Source organism: Tamandua tetradactyla, chromosome 16, assembly GCF_023851605.1.
Source record: "Tamandua tetradactyla isolate mTamTet1 chromosome 16, mTamTet1.pri, whole genome shotgun sequence".
Taxonomy (NCBI): Eukaryota; Metazoa; Chordata; class Mammalia; order Pilosa; family Myrmecophagidae; genus Tamandua; species Tamandua tetradactyla.
This window is the reverse complement of record NC_135342.1, coordinates 63,900,760-63,919,727: the sequence shown is the minus strand read 5'-3', so window position 1 is coordinate 63,919,727 and position 18,968 is coordinate 63,900,760. Positions and strand designations below refer to the sequence as shown.

The 18,968-nt window shown below is 37.6% G+C and overlaps 1 protein-coding gene across 7 annotated transcripts in view; it reads right to left on the bottom strand.

Annotated features, from left to right (window-relative positions):
• The window catches only part of WWP2 (WW domain containing E3 ubiquitin protein ligase 2), a 150,361-nt gene that overhangs the window by 106,432 nt on the left and 24,961 nt on the right, over nt 1–18,968 (bottom strand). For 5 of the 7 annotated variants that reach the window (XM_077132877.1, XM_077132879.1, XM_077132878.1 and 2 more), the window contains 3 exons: nt 16,811–16,895; nt 7,327–7,474; nt 6,866–6,987 (listed from right to left, as the gene is read on the bottom strand). In XM_077132877.1, the coding sequence (XP_076988992.1) occupies nt 6,866–6,987; nt 7,327–7,474; nt 16,811–16,880 (340 nt within the window). In that variant the 5' untranslated portion in view covers nt 16,881–16,895. Of the gene's footprint in view, nt 1–6,865; nt 6,988–7,102; nt 7,160–7,326; nt 7,475–16,810; nt 16,896–18,968 lie in introns of those variants that run through there. The other 2 variants (XM_077132883.1, XM_077132882.1) reach the window with 2 other exon arrangements.

Genomic DNA, 18,968 nt, shown 5'->3' with positions numbered 1-18,968 from the left:
ACCTCAGGACTGCCTCCCACTTAGGCAAGAAGGTCCCACATCAGGAAACAGGGTCTCTGCTGTCCATCTCTGGGATTCCAACCTCCTAATGTTTGAGAAGAAAGCTATCAGGGGAGATACAGTAACTACTACTACTGCTACTATTGCTATTCCTCCTTCTTACATAGTACTTGCAGGTATCAGGAACTGTTGTTAGCTCCTGTAATCCTCAAAACAACATTTTGTAGATGAGGAGATAGAAACACATACAGGTTTAGTGACTGTCCAATATCACAAAATTGGTGGAATCTGGATGCAAACCCAAGTAGTTTGACCCTAGAGTTCTTAACCACTTCTCCATCTAAGAATCACCAGAAACTGCCCTGCTCTAAATAAAATGCTTCACGAAACACAGTCATAATATTATGCATATAGGTTATGTCATTGTCATGGAGGATTTGTGTCTCTGATGGCCCACCACCATAATGTACAAAGGCTGGTATCGACAACAGCAGCAATAGCTGCAGGAACCATGAGGACAACATAACCACTGGAAAGCATAACAAACATTCCCCTAAATAACTAGTGGCTCAAAGAGAAAAATTCACAACACTAATTACAATGGACAGAACACATCGAGATCTATGGGCTAGCAAATTGGTATAACTCTTTGGAAAACTGACTAAATTACTACAGCAAAACATATGCCCACCCTATGAACCAAACCCAAAGGAAATACAAGCTTATATCCTCAAAATGCATGTGTAAGAATGCTTTGCTCACAATGGTCAAAGGCTAGAAACAACCCAAATGTCCACCGTAGAAGAATGGACAAATAAAGTGGTAAATACTACATCCCAATAAAATTTTTTTAAAAAGGAACTACTGATACATGCAAAACTATGGCTGCTTACAGATAGCAAGAGCCAGGCACAGAACACCCAAACTAATCAATCGATAATGATAAAAGTCAGAATAGTGGCTACCTCAGGGTTAAGGGAGGAGATATTGAATGGAAGGGACATGGGATTATTTTGAGGTACTGGAAATGCCGTTCAGAATGCTGATCACGCAGATGTGAACATAGGTAAACACTCATCAAGCTAACACTTAAAATTTGTGTCCTTTACTTTATATGTATATTTTTCTTTTGCATGGGCAGGCACCAGGAATCGAACCCAGGTCTCTGGCATGGCAGGCGAGGACTCTACCTGGTGAACCACCATGGCCCACCTTGTGCCCTTTACTTTAAAATTCAATATCCAGGGGGGAAAAAAATGAAAGACAAATTCAAATCTTTATATGACAGTCTTGAAAATACAAAACCACAGTGACAGAGGTGATGATGACGGGACAGATCAGTGGTTACCAAGGATTAGCTAAAGGGAGTTTTTTAGAGCATTGGAACAACTATGAATGCACACTACTATGAACTGCTAGGAATACTTACTATGATTTCAGTGAGGGTTACATGAATCTATCTAATCATGTGTTAGAACTAACAAAATTGTAGACCTCCTCCCCCAGTAGAAGTCCATGTTACTGTATATTAAATCTTAAAATATCTACAAAAAGAAGAAAACCCACATTTATCTAAAAATCCACAATTATCCTATTTTCCAACTACTTATCTGTGTTGGAAGATTTTCAACACATGCTTTAACCAAAACAACATATTGCAACAGACTGAACACAGAAGCATAAGAATCCAGCTGTCTTCTATCATGCCTGAAATTAAATTAAAGAGATTTGCAAAAAAAGGAAAACAATTCCATTCATCTCACCAATTCATACTCTTGTTTTGGAAAATAGTTAGGTTAACACATAACTCTTTTATTATTACTTATAAACAAATAGATCAATTTTTTCAAAAAGGCAAGTTCAATGCAGTAATGTTTCCATTATTAAACAAGAAAGGACAAAAATAAAAGTTTTCAACTCATGTATGAACCTAGAAGACATCCTGATGCGTGAAATAAGACAGGAAAGGAAAAATATTGTATGATTTCACTGATAGGAAATAATTAGAAGAAGAAAATTCATAGAGTCACAAACTAGAATACAAGTTACCAGGGACTAGAATAGGGGTAGGGAATAGGGAGTTAACGCTTATGTGATGCAGAGTTTCTATTTGGGGAAATGAAAAACTTTTGGTAATGGACGGGGGTGATGGTAGTTCAACATTGAAAACATACTTAACACCACTGAATTATGTATTTGAATGGGTTAAAAGGGAAAATTTTAGGTTGCATATATATTACTAGAATAAAAATTCTTTTTTAAAAAAATCATAGGTCAGTACAATACAAGCAACGAATTCTAATGTAAACTATGGTTAACATGAGCATGCTATTGTTTCATCTACTGTAACTAAGGTACCACACTAATGCAGAGTTAATAAAAGGGAAACCGTGGGTGAGTTAGAATGTATGTAGGAACTCTATTTTTTGCATGATTTTTTGTTGTAAACCTACAATTTCTCTAATAAAAAAATAAATTTAAAAAAAATCACAGTTATAAATGCATGCACAAATAAAGAAAAAAATTAAAACAGATTTAGGGTAAACAGAAAAAAGTTAATATTAAAGGCGGAAATTAAGATATTAGAAAACATGGTATAACTGACAAATGCAAGAAGTTGTTCTTTGAAAAATATATTTAAAAACAAAAAAATTAAAATAAAGAATTTTACCTTGGTCTAGAAAAAAATTGTGAAAAAAACACATAAATGCCAAAAAAAATTGAAGCAAGAAAATTTGTATGCATTTTTAAATGAGAATATAATTTATAATCCTTATACTAATAAATCTGAAAATCTCATGAAACAATCTCAGAAAATACGAATTAACAAAACTGACTCTAAGATGAATCAGAAAAGTTGAACAAACCAATAATTATCGGGTGGGTGAGCAGAGAAAGGAGAAACTGAAGTCATCAAAGAATTATTTCAAAGAAAGAAGCCAGACCTAATTGGTTTCACGGGTGAGCTCTTTCCTGCACTCATGCAACAGATAATTCCCATGTTATAGAGTCTGTTCCAGAAGTTGAAAAGCATTTGATTTACTTTATAAAATTAGCTTCCTTGATTCCAAAAATAGTGCAGAACTACAAACCAATCCTACTTATGAATATAGATGGGAAAAACTAAAATATTAATGAGTGATTCTAGCAAAACTTTCAAAGAACAATCTAACATGAGCAATTAGGCATATTCTAAAAATTCTAAGGTTGCTATTATTAGGAAAGTAATATAAAGTTTGAAAGAAGAAAAATAATATAATTATCCCATTGGTTGATTAAAAGATATTTGGTAAAAATTCAGTAGCCTTACTGATTAAAAACAGAAAAGAAAAACTATTAAAAACCAAGACAAGAGATTGCTCACATCCTATCTTATACCTAGAGGCATTGTTATTAGGCAAAGTAGGACACCTGCTCCATCACCACTAAAACAGAAAAGCAAATGCAAGCAACTAACCAGAACAGAAGTATAATTGCCTAGGATGAGTAAATCAGTCTTAGCAACCACATAAATACCATTAAGAAAATCGAAAAGAAATTATTGAAAACCCATATTAAGGAATTTAGTAAGCTGGTTGACTATAAAAGAAAATGTAAGATTTAATAGCCACGTACCAACAATACTGATTCAGAAGACACAATAAGAAAAGGTCCCACTGAAAATAATGTCAAAGTTACTACAAAAATTAAAATAGAACCTATGTAAATATAACTTCAGAATTATTTGAATGAACTCAAAGGCGTTCCATGTTCCAAGCTAGGAAGACTCAGTATGGAAATTCTCCACAAATTAACTTTACATATGACAGGATTCTAATCAAAATTCCAAGGGATTTTTTCTTTGTGGGAAGGGAGGGAAAATCTGACAAAAGAATTTAAAGTTCATGTGACAGAATAAGCAAGAAGAGGCAAGAAAATTGTGAAAAAGAGAAATGTGGACTGCTAGATATGAGCACATATTATAAAATTACAATAACTAAAATACAGTGATCTGAAAAGGCTAATAAAGCAACGGATGAAATGGAAGGCATCCACACAGAGCCAAGTATGCAAATGTTTTTAACATATGCTGAAAATAACAACTCAAATCATTTGGGAAATAGATGGCTTATTCAGTAAGTAGTGCTAGAGCAATTGGTTAACTATTTGGGGAGAAATTAAATCAGATCCCCTACTCACTCTGTTCACAAAAATAAATTTGTTTGGTTGTAGATTTAAATGTGAAAAAATAAAATCACAAAGAACTAGAAGAAAACTGAGGTGACTATTTACTTGATCTCAGAATGGAGACCGCGTTTCAAAGCATAAACGAAAAGGCTGGAAATATAAAGGGTGACAGATTTGACGACAAGAAGTTTAAAACATCTTTATGGGGGGGGGGGGGAAACGCTACAAAATGAAAATGAAAAACTGGAAAACCGTTTACAAAGTATAAGATAGAATTAATCACTTTAAAATATAAAGAGCTCTTTCAAAACCAAAGGAGAAAAATGCACACATCGATATAAAAATGAGCAAAGGACATTAATAGGGCAATAAACACATTTTAAAAGCACTCAATCTTCTTCAAAACAAATCAAAGCATGAAAAAAGTGGGATGGAGCTGGGGGTGCTTCAGAGACATAGCAACCAAATGCATTGTGTGGTTCTTGCCCAAATCCTGGTTTAAGCACAGTAACTGTAAAATGACATTTTTGAGACAAAGGCTGAAAACGAATAAGAACTGAGTATTACATAATAACAAGAAATCCGTCTTAATATTGCTAGGTGTGATAATGGTACCATGTATGTCTTTTTATTTTTAAGAGATGCATATTAAAGAATCTAGGATAAAATGTCAAAACATTTATATATTTTTTTGTATGCTGTATGGTGGGGGGGGTCACATTTCATTCTTTTTCCATATGAGTATCCTGTTATTGCAGTACCATTTGTTGAATTTTGGGGGGGAGAGTGCACAGGAATCGAACCCAGGTCTCCCACATGGCAGGTGAGAATTCTACCACTTAACTAATGCACCCCCTATAATGTATTTTTTAGATACTTCATAAGGGAGCAAATCTGTCATAGTGTTAACAAGGATCAAATAGGCAAAAATTATTTTGTCTTTTACAAATAACATCCAATATACACCAACGTGCAATAAAAACCAGCATTCTCAACCACTGCTAATGGAAGGGTAAGTTGCTAGAACTTTTCTGAAGGGCAATCTGCCAACATTTGTCAAAACCTTGAAATATATTTAAATCTGGCAAGTTCACATGCAATAATTTAGCCCAAGAAAATTCTCAGTGATGGGCACAGATTTAAGAACAGCATCACTTATAACTGTGAAATCCTGAAAACTACCCACAAGATCAACCTTAAATTTTCACATAGTCATATGATTAGATTTCTACCAGGAAGTCATTAGGAATTGAATTTTAGAAGAACAATTGAAGATATAGTGATACATTTTAAAAGTAAAAAGCATATTGCAAAATAACACATTCAAGTTGGATCTCAATTTCGTTTCAGTATGTCTTAAATATTAACATAAATGTGCACAGAGGGTTTTAAAAAGCTCAGAAGAGTATACATCAAAATGTTAACGGTAATTACTATAAAGTGCTGTGCTTACAGGCGAATTTAATTTTCCTTTGTATGTCTGTGTACTTCTCTGCAATTTCCAAGTTGCCTACAATTACTTTCATAATCCAAAGCAAAAAAATTTGTCCGTGACTGGGCAAATGAAGAAGGAAAGGAAAAGGGAACTCATATTGGCTGCTGCATCCTAATATAAGAATTTTCACAAATATATTTCCAAATTATGTAATAAATATAATCCTCCTTAATAATCAAATTATAAAAGGCAGCCTAGTGTTTCAGAAAACAGAGACTAACTCAGAAGAAAAAGTACCAGGGAGTTAATTTCAAGAATTAAAATAGAAACATATCCCAGGGTTTAAAAAATTCCTGAGGCTGGAGAGGGAGGGGGGCCGGCACCCCCATCTCTATCTGCCCATCAGAAGGGAAAAGGCCAGGTGAAGCTCAAACATTTTTCAAGTGGACCCTCAGAAAGGTGCAGCCTCAGAAAGAAAGGACTCGGGAATCAAAACACTGCTGAACCTGGGGCTCAGCCCTCCCTGCCCCCACGGCTCTCTCAAGCTAAATCCACTTTCAGAAAATATTTTCTAGACAGCAGAAGGAAAAGGAACCTTTCTTTCTGTGGCAATCATTAGCCACATATGGCACCGCTCTGAATAGAGGCTTTATGAGGGAGGGTCTAAATACCGCAGCCACGGGTTATGCTGCTGACCACAAACAGCAATTAAACAGACGTTAGGATTTATATTTCCATGCAGCAGACAGGCCCTGGATCATTAAGGCAGAGCTTCCATCGCATGCCAGCATCCAGTAAATGTTTACTGAGTGCCTACTAAGCGCAGGGCACTATTTGTAACACCACCCCAGATGCACACACTGCTCCTTTGTTCCATTCTAGGGCTCCAGCTAGAAAGGCAATAATGATTTAGGCTGGAGGCATTTGGCGGTTTAATCCTACAAATCACATATCACTGTGATGGGGAAGAGGGGCAGGGGGAGAGGGGCAGAAGCAGAGGGAAAGTACTCATCCCTGAAGAGGATCAGGGGGGCACAGCACCACACTCCACCGCCAGGGTCCTAGACAAAGGGGGCTGAACGCTCAGCCTTCCTAAAACTCCACATGTGGCATGAAAGGAGAGCAGAATCCATTGCAGCCCCTACTGCTGGAGAAAACTGTCTCGCCAGGTTGATCTGTGAGATTGGGAGACTCTCTCACCTACCGAATCTTCATCCCGCCCCTAGAAACAGGCCCCTGCAGCCTCGCCTTCATCATACGTACTTTTGCCCCCATTGTTCTTCAGCACGTTGGAAAGGTTGACCGAGGCGGTGCCTAACAGTTCATTTCTCAAGGTATGGCAGCTCCAGACCTTCAGATCTAAGTGACTCTGAGCGGTGACATTCCTGGAAAACAAATACCTGATTCATCACATCCAGGCAGACCAGTCACTCCTCTTACCTCAACTATGCCATGGAAATCTGGTGGGACAGATGGGGGAACCAAGAAGAAGATACTCACGGAGAGCTTGGGCCCCACAAGACTGCCTCTGTAATCATGGGGTAATAATGGACACTCTATGAGCTCAAAGATGTAGAAACACCTAAAGAGAGGTGCTTCAGGCCCCACAGGCAGAACAGTTTGAGGCATCCCAGGAAAATTGTATCCCCCACAACACCCGCTGGGTGCCTTCTCTCTCTCCCCGCCCATATTACCGCATTCAAAAAGGAGGAACATTCTCTTACAAAATGATGATTTCATTCCAGAGAAGCTCAGAGCTCCCAATTCGTTTCCCAGTCTTCTTGGTTTCACTGGTAAGTCCATCCACTGCCACTTCCACAAAGGAGTTAATTCGAGGCTGACGGTTATGCACCTTGGGCTTTGCTGACACCACTGGGGAAGAAAGAAAAAGTCAAAGATGAGTCAGAGGGCTCTCATCTGCCCCCCTGTGGCAGGTGTTCCAGCTCTTATTCTTTCTTCTAAAAAATAAATTTTGCTTTTTTCCTGATTCTAGAAGAAGCTTGTTTTTAAAAAGTGAGTATATAAAAAAGGATGAAAAATAAGAAGAAAAAAAAAACACTCCTACCCTAAAAACACTGTGTTAATTAACAGTTCAGTAAATTGCCTTTCAGATTGTCAACTTTTATTGCTCCGACTCTTTAAAAAAAATTTCTCTCTCCGCAAATCAATATTGAATAGCTGCAGTGTAAGCCCACTGTAGAAGTGTGTCCTAATTTAGTTAACCACTCTTTCGTTGTTGAGTAGGATGCTTCCAATTTTTTACTGTGAAAATTACCATGAATGTACATTTTTGCACGTGTTCGGGGAGTATTCCTTCAAAGGGTATCAACATTTTCAAGTTTTAAAAACTGCTTAATTCCTTTCTTAAAAGGGTTCAGCTCCTGTATACGCCCGCCAGTTTTCACCAAACACTGTACAGCACTGCTTTCTCACTCTTTGCAAATCTTATATGTAAAAAGTAGTATAAAGATAACGGCTAAGGTTTAATGAGCACTGACCACAGATTTTATGCTATGCACATATTGCCTGATTGAACCCACATGGAATCCTATGAGGTGAGGAATATGGCCTTAGTCCCACGCTACCCCCGAGAAAGCAAAGGTGTGGTAGACAGCCTGGTCACCACCACAGGCCACCCAGCCACCCATGCCCCTGAGCAGCCTGACCCCACAGTCCATACACTCAGTTGCCACATGCTACATCATTACAGGCCTGTGCTTATTGGTTCTATTGCTTTTCTTCAATTACTAGTGAGAATGAATCTTTTTTTTCCCTGTGCTTGTTAGCCATCTGCATTTCCTCTTCTGTTCATCCCCCTCACATGGCAGCATTTCTGAAGTTGACTGGGCACCAGCAAGACAGACTCAGAAAGCACAAACTAAGCCAGTGTGTGCCCTGGGGCTAGACAAGTGTCCTCTTACTGCACACGCATTATCCACAGTGAAATCTCCAAGTCACCGGGATGAAACACGTCTGGGTGTCTTCCATCCTATGCCTACCCCAATTCAGAGGCTAGAACTGATATTCCTTACTCGTGTCACCAAGTCTCTTAGCCCGAGCTCCCCTCTGCCCGGGGTTAGCAGACCTCTCCCTCCAGAATCTTCTGAGAGGTGGTGGTGGTCCTATACGATCCCACACCTCGGCAAAAGTTAAATCTATCTCCAGACTGTTTCTAGTAATGCTCGTCTTCTCCACGCCAAAAGGAGCAGCAGGGAGAAAGTCAAGAAGCAAATAAACAAAATTAAAATTAAAAAACAGTTGTGGCTCAGATTCTAAAGTAAGAAGAGATGGTACTAGTAATAGAGGTTCCGGGCACTGGGAAATGGTCCAGAATTGAAAAACAAAATACTCTACAGTCCAAAGCTGACTGAGGCCACCTGGTGGTAAGAGAGTTGATCTGCATGCGGACCCTTAACTTCCAGAAATGGGGTGAGGGGTTGGGGGAGCCGGGCGGGGGATTAGTTATAATCAGAGTCCTGTAATTTTAACCTAGACAGGCTCATCAAAATCAGCTAGTTCAAACCCTTTATTTAGTAGCTGGACCAACTGAGCTGCAGTTTGTTGAACTAACTTATCCAAAGTCATGCAGCTAGTCAGAGGCAAAACTAAGCTGCAGCCAAGTCTCCCAGCTCCTCAGCCAACGTTCCTTTAATTCTACCTTTTACTGTCCCCCAACTTTTTTCCTTAGGCTTTTTTTTTCCTTTCTCATTTTTAAAATGTCAACATAATTTCAGACTTAGAGAAAACTTGCAAGAATGATACAAAGAATTTCTAAATACAGTTCTCCCTTCCACATCACGGGGGTTAGGGGTGCGGTGCCCCCATGTTCTGGAAAATCTGCATAAAATTGTTGGGCCCTCCCTTCTTACCAAAGAAGTCTGAATTTTTCTTTTATGAGGGTTTACAGTACCTTACTGTAAAATCTGGGTTATATGTAGGTTAATTTAACTAAAAATACTGTATGAACATGAAATTTTTAAAATATGAAGTATGAATTTTTTTTAAATGAAACAAATTTGAGGAGAATAATGCTGAACATACTGCATGTATACAAAAGATATTGTTTTAAAAAAACCTTTAAAATTCCCTACTGCTACTCACCTTTAGCCTGTGGTTCATCTCTGCTGGCCTTCGCATGTTGTCTGGGAGTTCCACAAAACTCCCCAAAAATTCCCATGTAATTTCTTATGCTGACCCATATTATAGCGAAACCACAGTGGGGAAAGTCATGATGTGGAAGGGATAACTACTCTTCCCAGAGTCTCCAACTATCACCTTTTTACTATATTTGCTTAATCATTCACTCTGTCCCCACTTCCCCACTTTTTCATACACATAGGTCTTTTTCCTGAAACTTAGGGAGTAAGATGCAGACAAGGTGCCTCTTTTGATTCCTAAATATCCCAGTGTATATTTCCTAAGAAAAAGGACATCTTCTTACATAACCATAATACAACTATCAAGGTCAGGAAATTTAACATTTGTATAACTCTACTATCTAATTTTCAGGGCTTATTTAAATTTTGCCAACTTATATAAATACCCATCACAGCAAAAGAGAAATTTTTTTTTTCCTGGTCCAGAACCCAATCCAGGATCACATATTGCATTCAATAGTCTTTATTTTCAAAAATTTCTAAAAGTTGAAAGCATAAAACAATAAATATCAGTATACATTTCAGCAACAGCTATCATTTTGTCCCATTTGCTTTTCTCTATCTATAAATGTGTGTGTCCTGGGCGTAGCCATCCAACCACACTTCTCATCATGAAAATATTCTCTATCAGTACCGCCTAATATGGTAGCCGCAAGCCGCATGTGCCTACTGAATGCATGGAATGTGGATAGTGTGGCTAAGAATCTGAATTTCTATTTTTATTTCATTTTAATGAACTCTAATTTAAATGTTGAAAGTCCTAGGTGACTATAGTAGCTACCCTATTAGAGAACACAGGATATAGATATGTCATATATTTAAGTGTGTATAAATATAGCCAGTTTTTTTTTTTTAGCGAACCATTTAAAAATAAGTTATCCACAGACATTATGACACATTATCCCTAAAAATTTTCAGAATGCAACTCCTAAGAATAATGACATTCTCCCACCTACTCAAACTACCATTATCATGCCTAAAAACTAATCCTTCCCTCTATATGATATCCACTCCATATTCAAATTTCCCTAATTGTTCCAATTTTCATTAAATGCCCCCAAATTCCTCATTTTTCTCATTGTTTCCTGGAATTAGATTCAGGTTAAACATTTTTTTGTCAAGAATACCATATAGAAACTGGATATCCATGTGCAAAAGAATGAGGGCGGACTCCTACCTCAGACCATATAAAATAATCAACTCAACTTATGATCAAAGACCTAAGCATAAGAAAAAAACCACAAAACTTCTAGAAGTAAACAATAGGAAGCATTTTCAGGACCTCATCTTAAACAGTGATCTTAGACATTACACCCAAAGCATGAGTAACAAAAGAAAAAAAAATGGGTAAATGAGACCTCCTCAAAATTAAAATCTCTTGTGCATCAAATGACATCATCATAAAAGTAAAAAAGACAACCTATAAAATGGGAAAAAATATTTGGAAACCACATATCTGATAAGGACGTAATATCCAGAATATATATTTTAAATCCTACAACTCAATAGCAAAAAGACACACAACCCATGAAACTCCAAGAAAAATAATTAAAATCTTTCAAGATTACATTAAAAAAAAAGATCAACAACCAAATAGGAAACAGGCAAATGATACAAGCAGGCAATGCACAGAAAAGGAAAAACAAATCACCTATAAACATAAGATAAGATGCTAAACATCAGTCCCCTTGGGGGACTGGGGCGAAAGCAGGAAATAGTAAACTTCCCTATTTGGAGAATTTCTGATATTCTCACAAACAATGGGGACAAGCAAATCAATAGACTGAGCCCTCGATCTTGGGGGTCCATCCCTATGAAACTTATTCCTGCAAAGGACAGGCTAACCCTACTTATAATTAGACCTAAGAGAATCTTGTACAAAGTAGTATATAATTTCGGAGTATAGGAGGAAAAAGACTATTGCATGCTATGGGCTATTTTTAACAAGAAAACATCAACAGTACTGCAGCAATACCAGGGGCATATTATGGGGGAAGGGACAAGAGTTAGGGGGAGGTTTGGATTTTCTATCTGGTGAGGGTGTGTTTATTGCCCATCTTTCGCTTGGGAACAATGAAATTATCTAAAATTGATGGACTGTTGACTATGGACGTTATACATGAGACCCAGCAGACGGAGGTGGCTGAAAGAAGCATCGACTGAGAAGGAGATTGGCGAATGATAGTGCAAACATACGATCGAACATGGTGCTGCTGCAGAAAGGAACAAAGTTGTGAGGCATGGAATGATGTGAGTGAACATGTGGGACATTTGGTGAGGCAAAATAAGCCAGAAACAAAAGAGCAAATATTGTATGATCTCATTTAGAAAATGCTTATAAGAAAACTGGGGCCTCGAATGTAAGCTCTTATAGCAGACACATTTAGTCTGGAGCGGTAACTGTTATTTCTGGATTTTGAGGGGCTGTTTTATACATGTATAACCTGGTATCCAGAGATAAAACCAAAGCCAATCAGGTCTGGATGAAGGTAATTCAAAACACAGGGGTAAGGAAGACATTGTCTATATTTTAGAACATCATCTAGTCTTTGAGACCAAAGGAAAAAAGGTTTATTTTGTGCAGAACTAAATTCTCAGTAGCACATAATCTAACTCAACCTGTCTGGATAGATCATTTAAACAAACACAAGGAGCCCAGAATAAGAATAACAGCCTTTAATTCTTATAGCTTAATGTAATACCTGAATACATCTTAGAGAACATTAAACAGATAATCAGAGTATTGGCAAAGTCCCTTGAGGGATGGGAGAAAAAATATGGAACTATTATACTTTACCACTGAGGAAACCCTGGATACTGTGTCAAACATTAGGGACACCCAAATCAATAGGCTGAATCTTTGATCTTGAGGCTTACTCTTGTGAAGCTTATGTACGTAGTGCAGAAGCTTAGACTACCTGTAGGTATGCATAAGAGCTACTTCCGGTGGGCCTCTTTTGTTGCTCAGATTTGGCCTCAATCTCTAGGACCAATCTGCAAATGAAACCATTGCCCTCCCCACTACATGGGACATGACATCCAGGGATGAAAGTCTCCCTGGTAACATGTGAGATGACTCTCAGGGATAAGTCTGGACATGGTACTGTGGGATCAGCAATGCCATCCTGACAAAAAGAGGGAAAAGAAGTGTAACAAATAAGGTATCAGTGGCTGAAAGTTCAAATAGAGTTGAGAGGCTACTCTGGAGGACACTCTTACACAAGCTTCAGTGAGACATTGCTACTGTCATAACTTGCCAAACCCCAACCAAAACCATCCCCGCCAATCCTAAAGAATACCTAGGACATTACATAACATTCTACAAAGGTTCTATGCATTTTCCAGAAACCTACAACCTCTAGATGGGTCCCTGTACCAGATAAGTCCTGAAATGCAGAGGGATCAGCCTTACCAGAACATCAACTAATTTCATCCCCCATCCCATATTACTGACAGCCCCTTATAACATGAAAAAGTTAGAATGGCCATAACCCAAATACCCTTAAAGAATGAGAGAAAGATCAAAGGTAATGGTGGAGTTATACAGAGGTCGGGTTTAACAAATGAGTGAGTGCTGAATCAGTATATTGATATTTCTTTTAGCTCTAGTAGTACCTTAGAGCAGCTATAAATAAAAACCTAAACTTGTGGGATTGTAACTCATACCAAACTCTGAAATCTGTTCTACAACTAATTGTTGCAATGTACTTTGAAATTTACTGCTTTTTGTATATATGTCATCTTTCACAAAAAAAAGAAAAAAAAAAAGTCGATGGTAATGATTAAAAAAACATTTATTCCTTCTAGACTCCTATATTCTGGAGCAGCTAGAAGGAAAAATCGGAGCGGATCACATGGTAGCCCATGACAAACTCTGGGATCTGTCATGTAACTACTTGTTGAAGAGTGCTTTGAAAACTATTGCTCTTTTCTTTCTTTGCTTTGTATATATGTTATTATACAATGAAAAAGCTTTTTAAAAATGTACTTGGAAATTTATTGCTTCTTTGTATATATGTTATTTTTCACAATTAAAAAAAAGTTTTTTTAAAAAGTTAGGCCCAAGAGTCACCCCCAGAGAACCCCTTTTGTTGCTCAGATGTGGCCTCTCTCTCTAAGCCAACTTGGCAAGTGAACTCACTGCCCTCCCACCCCTATGTGGGATATGACTCCCAGGGGTATAAATCTCCCTGTCAATATGGGACAGAAATCCTGAGATGAGCCAGGACCCGGCACCAGAGGACTGAGAAAGCCTTCTTAACCAAAAGGGGGAAGAGAGAAATGAGACAAAATAAAATTTCAGTGGCTGAGATTTCAAACAGTCAAGAGGTTACCCTTGACCCTTAACCCAGTCAAGAGGTTATTCTTATGCATTATACAGATATTCCTTTTTAGTTTATGGTGTATTGGAGTGACTGGAGAGAAGTACCTGAAATTGTTGAGCTGTGTTCCAGTAGCCTTGGTTCTTAAACACAATTGCATGACAATGTAGCTTTTACACTGTGACTGTATGATTGTGAAAACCTTGTGTCTGATGCTCCTTTTATCCAGGGTATGGACAGATGAGCAAAAAAACATGGATTAAAAAATAAATAACTAATGGGGGGGAGACAAAGGGTAAAATAAATTGGGTAGATGGAAATTCTAGTGGTCAGTGAGAGGGAGGGGCAAGAGGTATGCTATGTAGGAGTTTTTACTTCTTTCTCTAAACTAGTGTAAATGTTCTCAAAAATTATCATGGTGTTGAATATACAACTATGTGATGATATTGTGAACCACTGATTGTCCGCCATGTATGGAATGTATGTGTGTGCAGATTTGTCAATAAAAATATTTTTTAAAAAACAAATGGCAAAAAAGATGGAAAAAAATGGAAATAGATCTCAGAGAAATGTTGGACAACAAAAGGTGCACATTCATGAGAATCACTGGTCTCTTCTGTTGCTCAGATGTGGCCTCTCTCTCCAGGCAACACAACAAGCAAACTCACTGACCTCCCCCTGTCTACATGGGACATGACTCCCAGGGGTGTGGACCTTCCTGGCAACGTGGGGCAGAAATCCTAGAATGAGCTGAGACTCAGCATCAAGGGATTGAGAAAACCTTCTCAACCAAAAGGGGGGAAGAGTGAAATGAGACAGTGTCAATGGCTGAAAGATTCCGTAAGAGTCGAGAGGTTATCCTGGAGGTTATTCTTACGCATTAAATAGATATCACCTTGTTATTCAAGATGTAATAGAGAGACTGGAGGGAACTGCCTGAAAATGTAGAGCTGTGTTCCAGTAGCCATGTTTCTTGATGATGATTGTATATTGATATAGCTTTCACAATGTGACTGTATGATTGTGAAAACCTTGTGTCTGATGCTCCTTTTATCTACCTTGTCAACAGACAAGTAGAACATATGGAATAAAAGTAAATAATAGGGGGAACAAATGTTAAAATAAATTTAGTTTGAAATGCTAGTGATAAATGAAAGTGAGGGGTAAGGGGTATGGTATGTATAACTTTTTTTTTTCTGTTTTTGTTTTACTTCTTTTTCTGTTGTCTTTTTATTTCTTTTTCTGAATTGATGCAAATGTTCTAAGAAATGACGAATATGCAACTAAGTGATGATATTGTGAATTACTGATTATATATGTAGAATGAAATGATCACATGTTAATGTTTTAGTTCGTTTGTTGTTAATTTTTTTTGATTAATAAATAAATTTTTAAAAAGATGCTAAACATCACTTATAATTAGAAAAATACAAAACCAAACTACATTAAGAAAGCAATCTTTTACCCAATAGACTGACAAAAATAAAAACAAGTCTGATGACACTTGTTGGTAAAAATGTAGGGAAAGATGTACTCTCCACATTGCTGGAAGATATATTTCTTCCAAGGAAGGTAATCTGGCTCTCAAAATTACACAAATACATCCGTTTGATGTGGTAATTCCACTTTTAAGAATTTACCTTACAAAGATATGCAAAATGATGTAAATTAGAGATATTCACTGCAGTACTCTTTGTTCTAATCATCAATAGAAGGTTAGTTAAAGAAAATTCTGTGCATCCATATAATGAAATACTACACAGACACAAAAAAGGGGGGAAAAAAGAATGAGGATGCTCTTTATGTATTTTATAAAATGATCCTTGAGATTTAATCTAAAAAAAAGGTACAAAACAGTGTATAACATTACAGGGTATACAGTGTAAAATGTGTTACTTTGATATTTATACATATATGCTGGTACATGTATCAAGTATTTCAGAAGGAAAACACAAAAAACTGATAATCCTCATTTCCTCCATGCAGGGGCACTGAAGGGCTGTGGGAAAGGGGAGAATTTTTCAGTATGTGAATGTATTAAATAAATAACACTTGCATTTCAAAAATGACTGGCTAGTCTGTGAAGGAGAACAAAGGGCAGAAGCAGGGAGCCAGGTGAAAAGACTACTGAAGTAACCTGAGCTAAAAGAAATGGCAACTTAGGCAATGCAGGGGCGGTACAAAACACCAGAATTTTGGACACATTCTGAGGATAGAACCAACACAATTTACTGATGGGTGAGATATAAAATGAGAGGAAGGCAAAATCAGAAGCTCAGTTTGGGGCATATAAATGTACATGTTTACTCAACATTCAAGTCCACATGACAACTTGATTATTGGATATACAAATCTGGAGTTCAGAAGTAAGGCCCAGGCTAAAGATACAAATTAGGGAGTGAAATGCATATTGATGTGATGGTGTTTAAAACCTTGAGGTTGCCTGAGATCACTCAGGGAAGGAATAGAGAGAAAAGAGAATTTCTAGGACTGAGCTCTGGGGCATGAAAGGATCACCACTTTAGATAATCTCAGCCAAAAATTCCTTTCTTTCCTTCTGTTTCAAGGACCCTAGCTGCAATATGATAATCCTATGGAAATGAACAGTTACATTCTTACACTATTTCATAAACTGGACTCTTTCGACCAAGGCGTGGTGTAATCACGCCCCCTTCCCACAAATTAGACTGAAACCTCAAATGATAAACCCTTTACACCATACCACTCACCTTTCAAAGTGAGCTGAGACTTCTCAAAAGGCAGGGCTACTCCTGCCCGGCTGGAGCTGGCAGATGCCATATCATCACCATGAAACTGTAAGACAAGCACAGTGTGGGTTTAAAGAATGTCTGCTAAGACAGAGGGACCAAACCCAGTTTTAATACCTGAGTTTAAAGAGACAGAAGCAAGAATATATAAATGTCCACAGAAAGACACAGGACTGTCCCAAGTCTGAGGAGAGGGTGGGTCTAATATAACATCTCTAAAAAGAAAGTCACAGCTGAACAATAAAAAGTTACCCAATCTCATTTTATATATATATATACATTACATACATAAAAGGCAAAAGATTTAAATAGATATTTCTCAAAATAAGATATACAAATGGCCAATAGGCACATGAAAAAATGCTCAACCTCATTAGCCATCAGGGAAACAGAAAGCAAACAACTAGATGGAATTCCATTCCACTAGGACAGCTACAATCAAAAAAAGATAGACAATAACAAGTGTTGAGGAGGATGTAGAGAAACTGGGGCCTTCTTACATTGCTGGTGGGATTTACAATCGTGCATTGACTTTGGAAAACAGTTTGGCAGTTCCTCAAAATAAACATAGAAGTAGAATAAGACTCAGCAATTTCACTCCTAGGTATATAACCAAGAGAAATGAAAGCATATGTCAAGGCAAAAACATGTACACAAATGTTTAAAGGAGCAATTTTAGTAAGAGCAGAAAGTGGAAACTCAAATTCCTATCAACTGAATAAACAGATGTGCTATATCCTCACAGTAAACTATTAGTCAGTCATAAAAAAGGAATGAAATACTGATTCGTGCTGCAACATGAATAAGTCTTGAAAATATTATGCTAAGTGAATATACCAAATACTACATGAGCCCATTTATATGAAATATCCAGAACAGGCAAATCCACAGATACAGAAAGTGGGTTAGTGGTTGCCAGTGGCTGAGAGGAGGGAAGAATGGGGAATGACTGCTAATGGGCACAAAGTTTCTTCAGGGAGTGTAAAATATTCTAATATTAGACAGTGATAACAGTTGCACAACTGCAAATAAACTAAAAAACCACTGAATTGTACACCTTAAAAGGGTGAGTTTCATGGCATGTGAATTATATCTCCATAAAGAAATATGCTAAAAAAAGAAAGTCACATACGAAATGACTAGACTGTACACTCCATAGAGCAAGGACTTTGCCCAAGTGTACTTGGAGAGAATGTGCATGCTCTGCTATTTACTGGCTGGAGCATTCTGCAATTGTGAATTTGGCCAAATTGGTGATAGTGTAGTTCGGTCTTTTATATCCTCACTGAATTTCTTGCTTGTTCTATCAGTTATTGAGACTGCAAATTATTGACACTGCTGTTTCTCCAGCACATGGAACAGAGCCTGGCACAGATAACTCACTCACAGATACCTGGTGATAAAATGAGTAAATGGATGAATGAATGAACAAATAAAGGAATGACTGAATTCCCTGTGAACTGAGCACCAGCTGCAAAATGCTCCAAGTCCTTTCTCTGAAACCAGTGTATTTTGTGGGAACCTGAAGAGGTGCTTCAAGGATCCCATAAACATTTGGCTTCCATCATGCCTTCTCAGGTTTATGATACAACAGATATTGACACAATGGAGACCCTGAATACATCAATTTGTGCTTCCAGATAAGTTTTTAGAGGTGCAGACCCAGGAATGAAGCTGTTCCTAACTTCCTGTCATATATGAAGAGTATCTCAAGATTGTATGATACCTGTATTTAAAAAGTCACTTTTTCGATGGCTTGTCTATGCAAATCAGGATTTCCTGAACTGTAGCATACGAAGGGGTACAGTGCAGAAAGAGCAGTCTGGCAATAAGGGGGTGCACTGTCAGTAGAGAATTTAAAAACAGTAGCAAAACCAACTCAATGTGCCTTTTAGCATCATCTTATGGCAATTCAAACTATATCCCTGTAAAATACTACACAACACGGGACAGCATCCCTCCCAGCCCCCAGGGTACACCACTGCTCCTAAAAATTGTAGCAACAACTGTAACAATATGTTTATTGAACTAAATTGGATTCCAGAGACAAAGAGATTATATGATTGTGGTAACTACCTCCAATTTCCATTGTTTGTATGTAAAAAACTATATGGTTCTG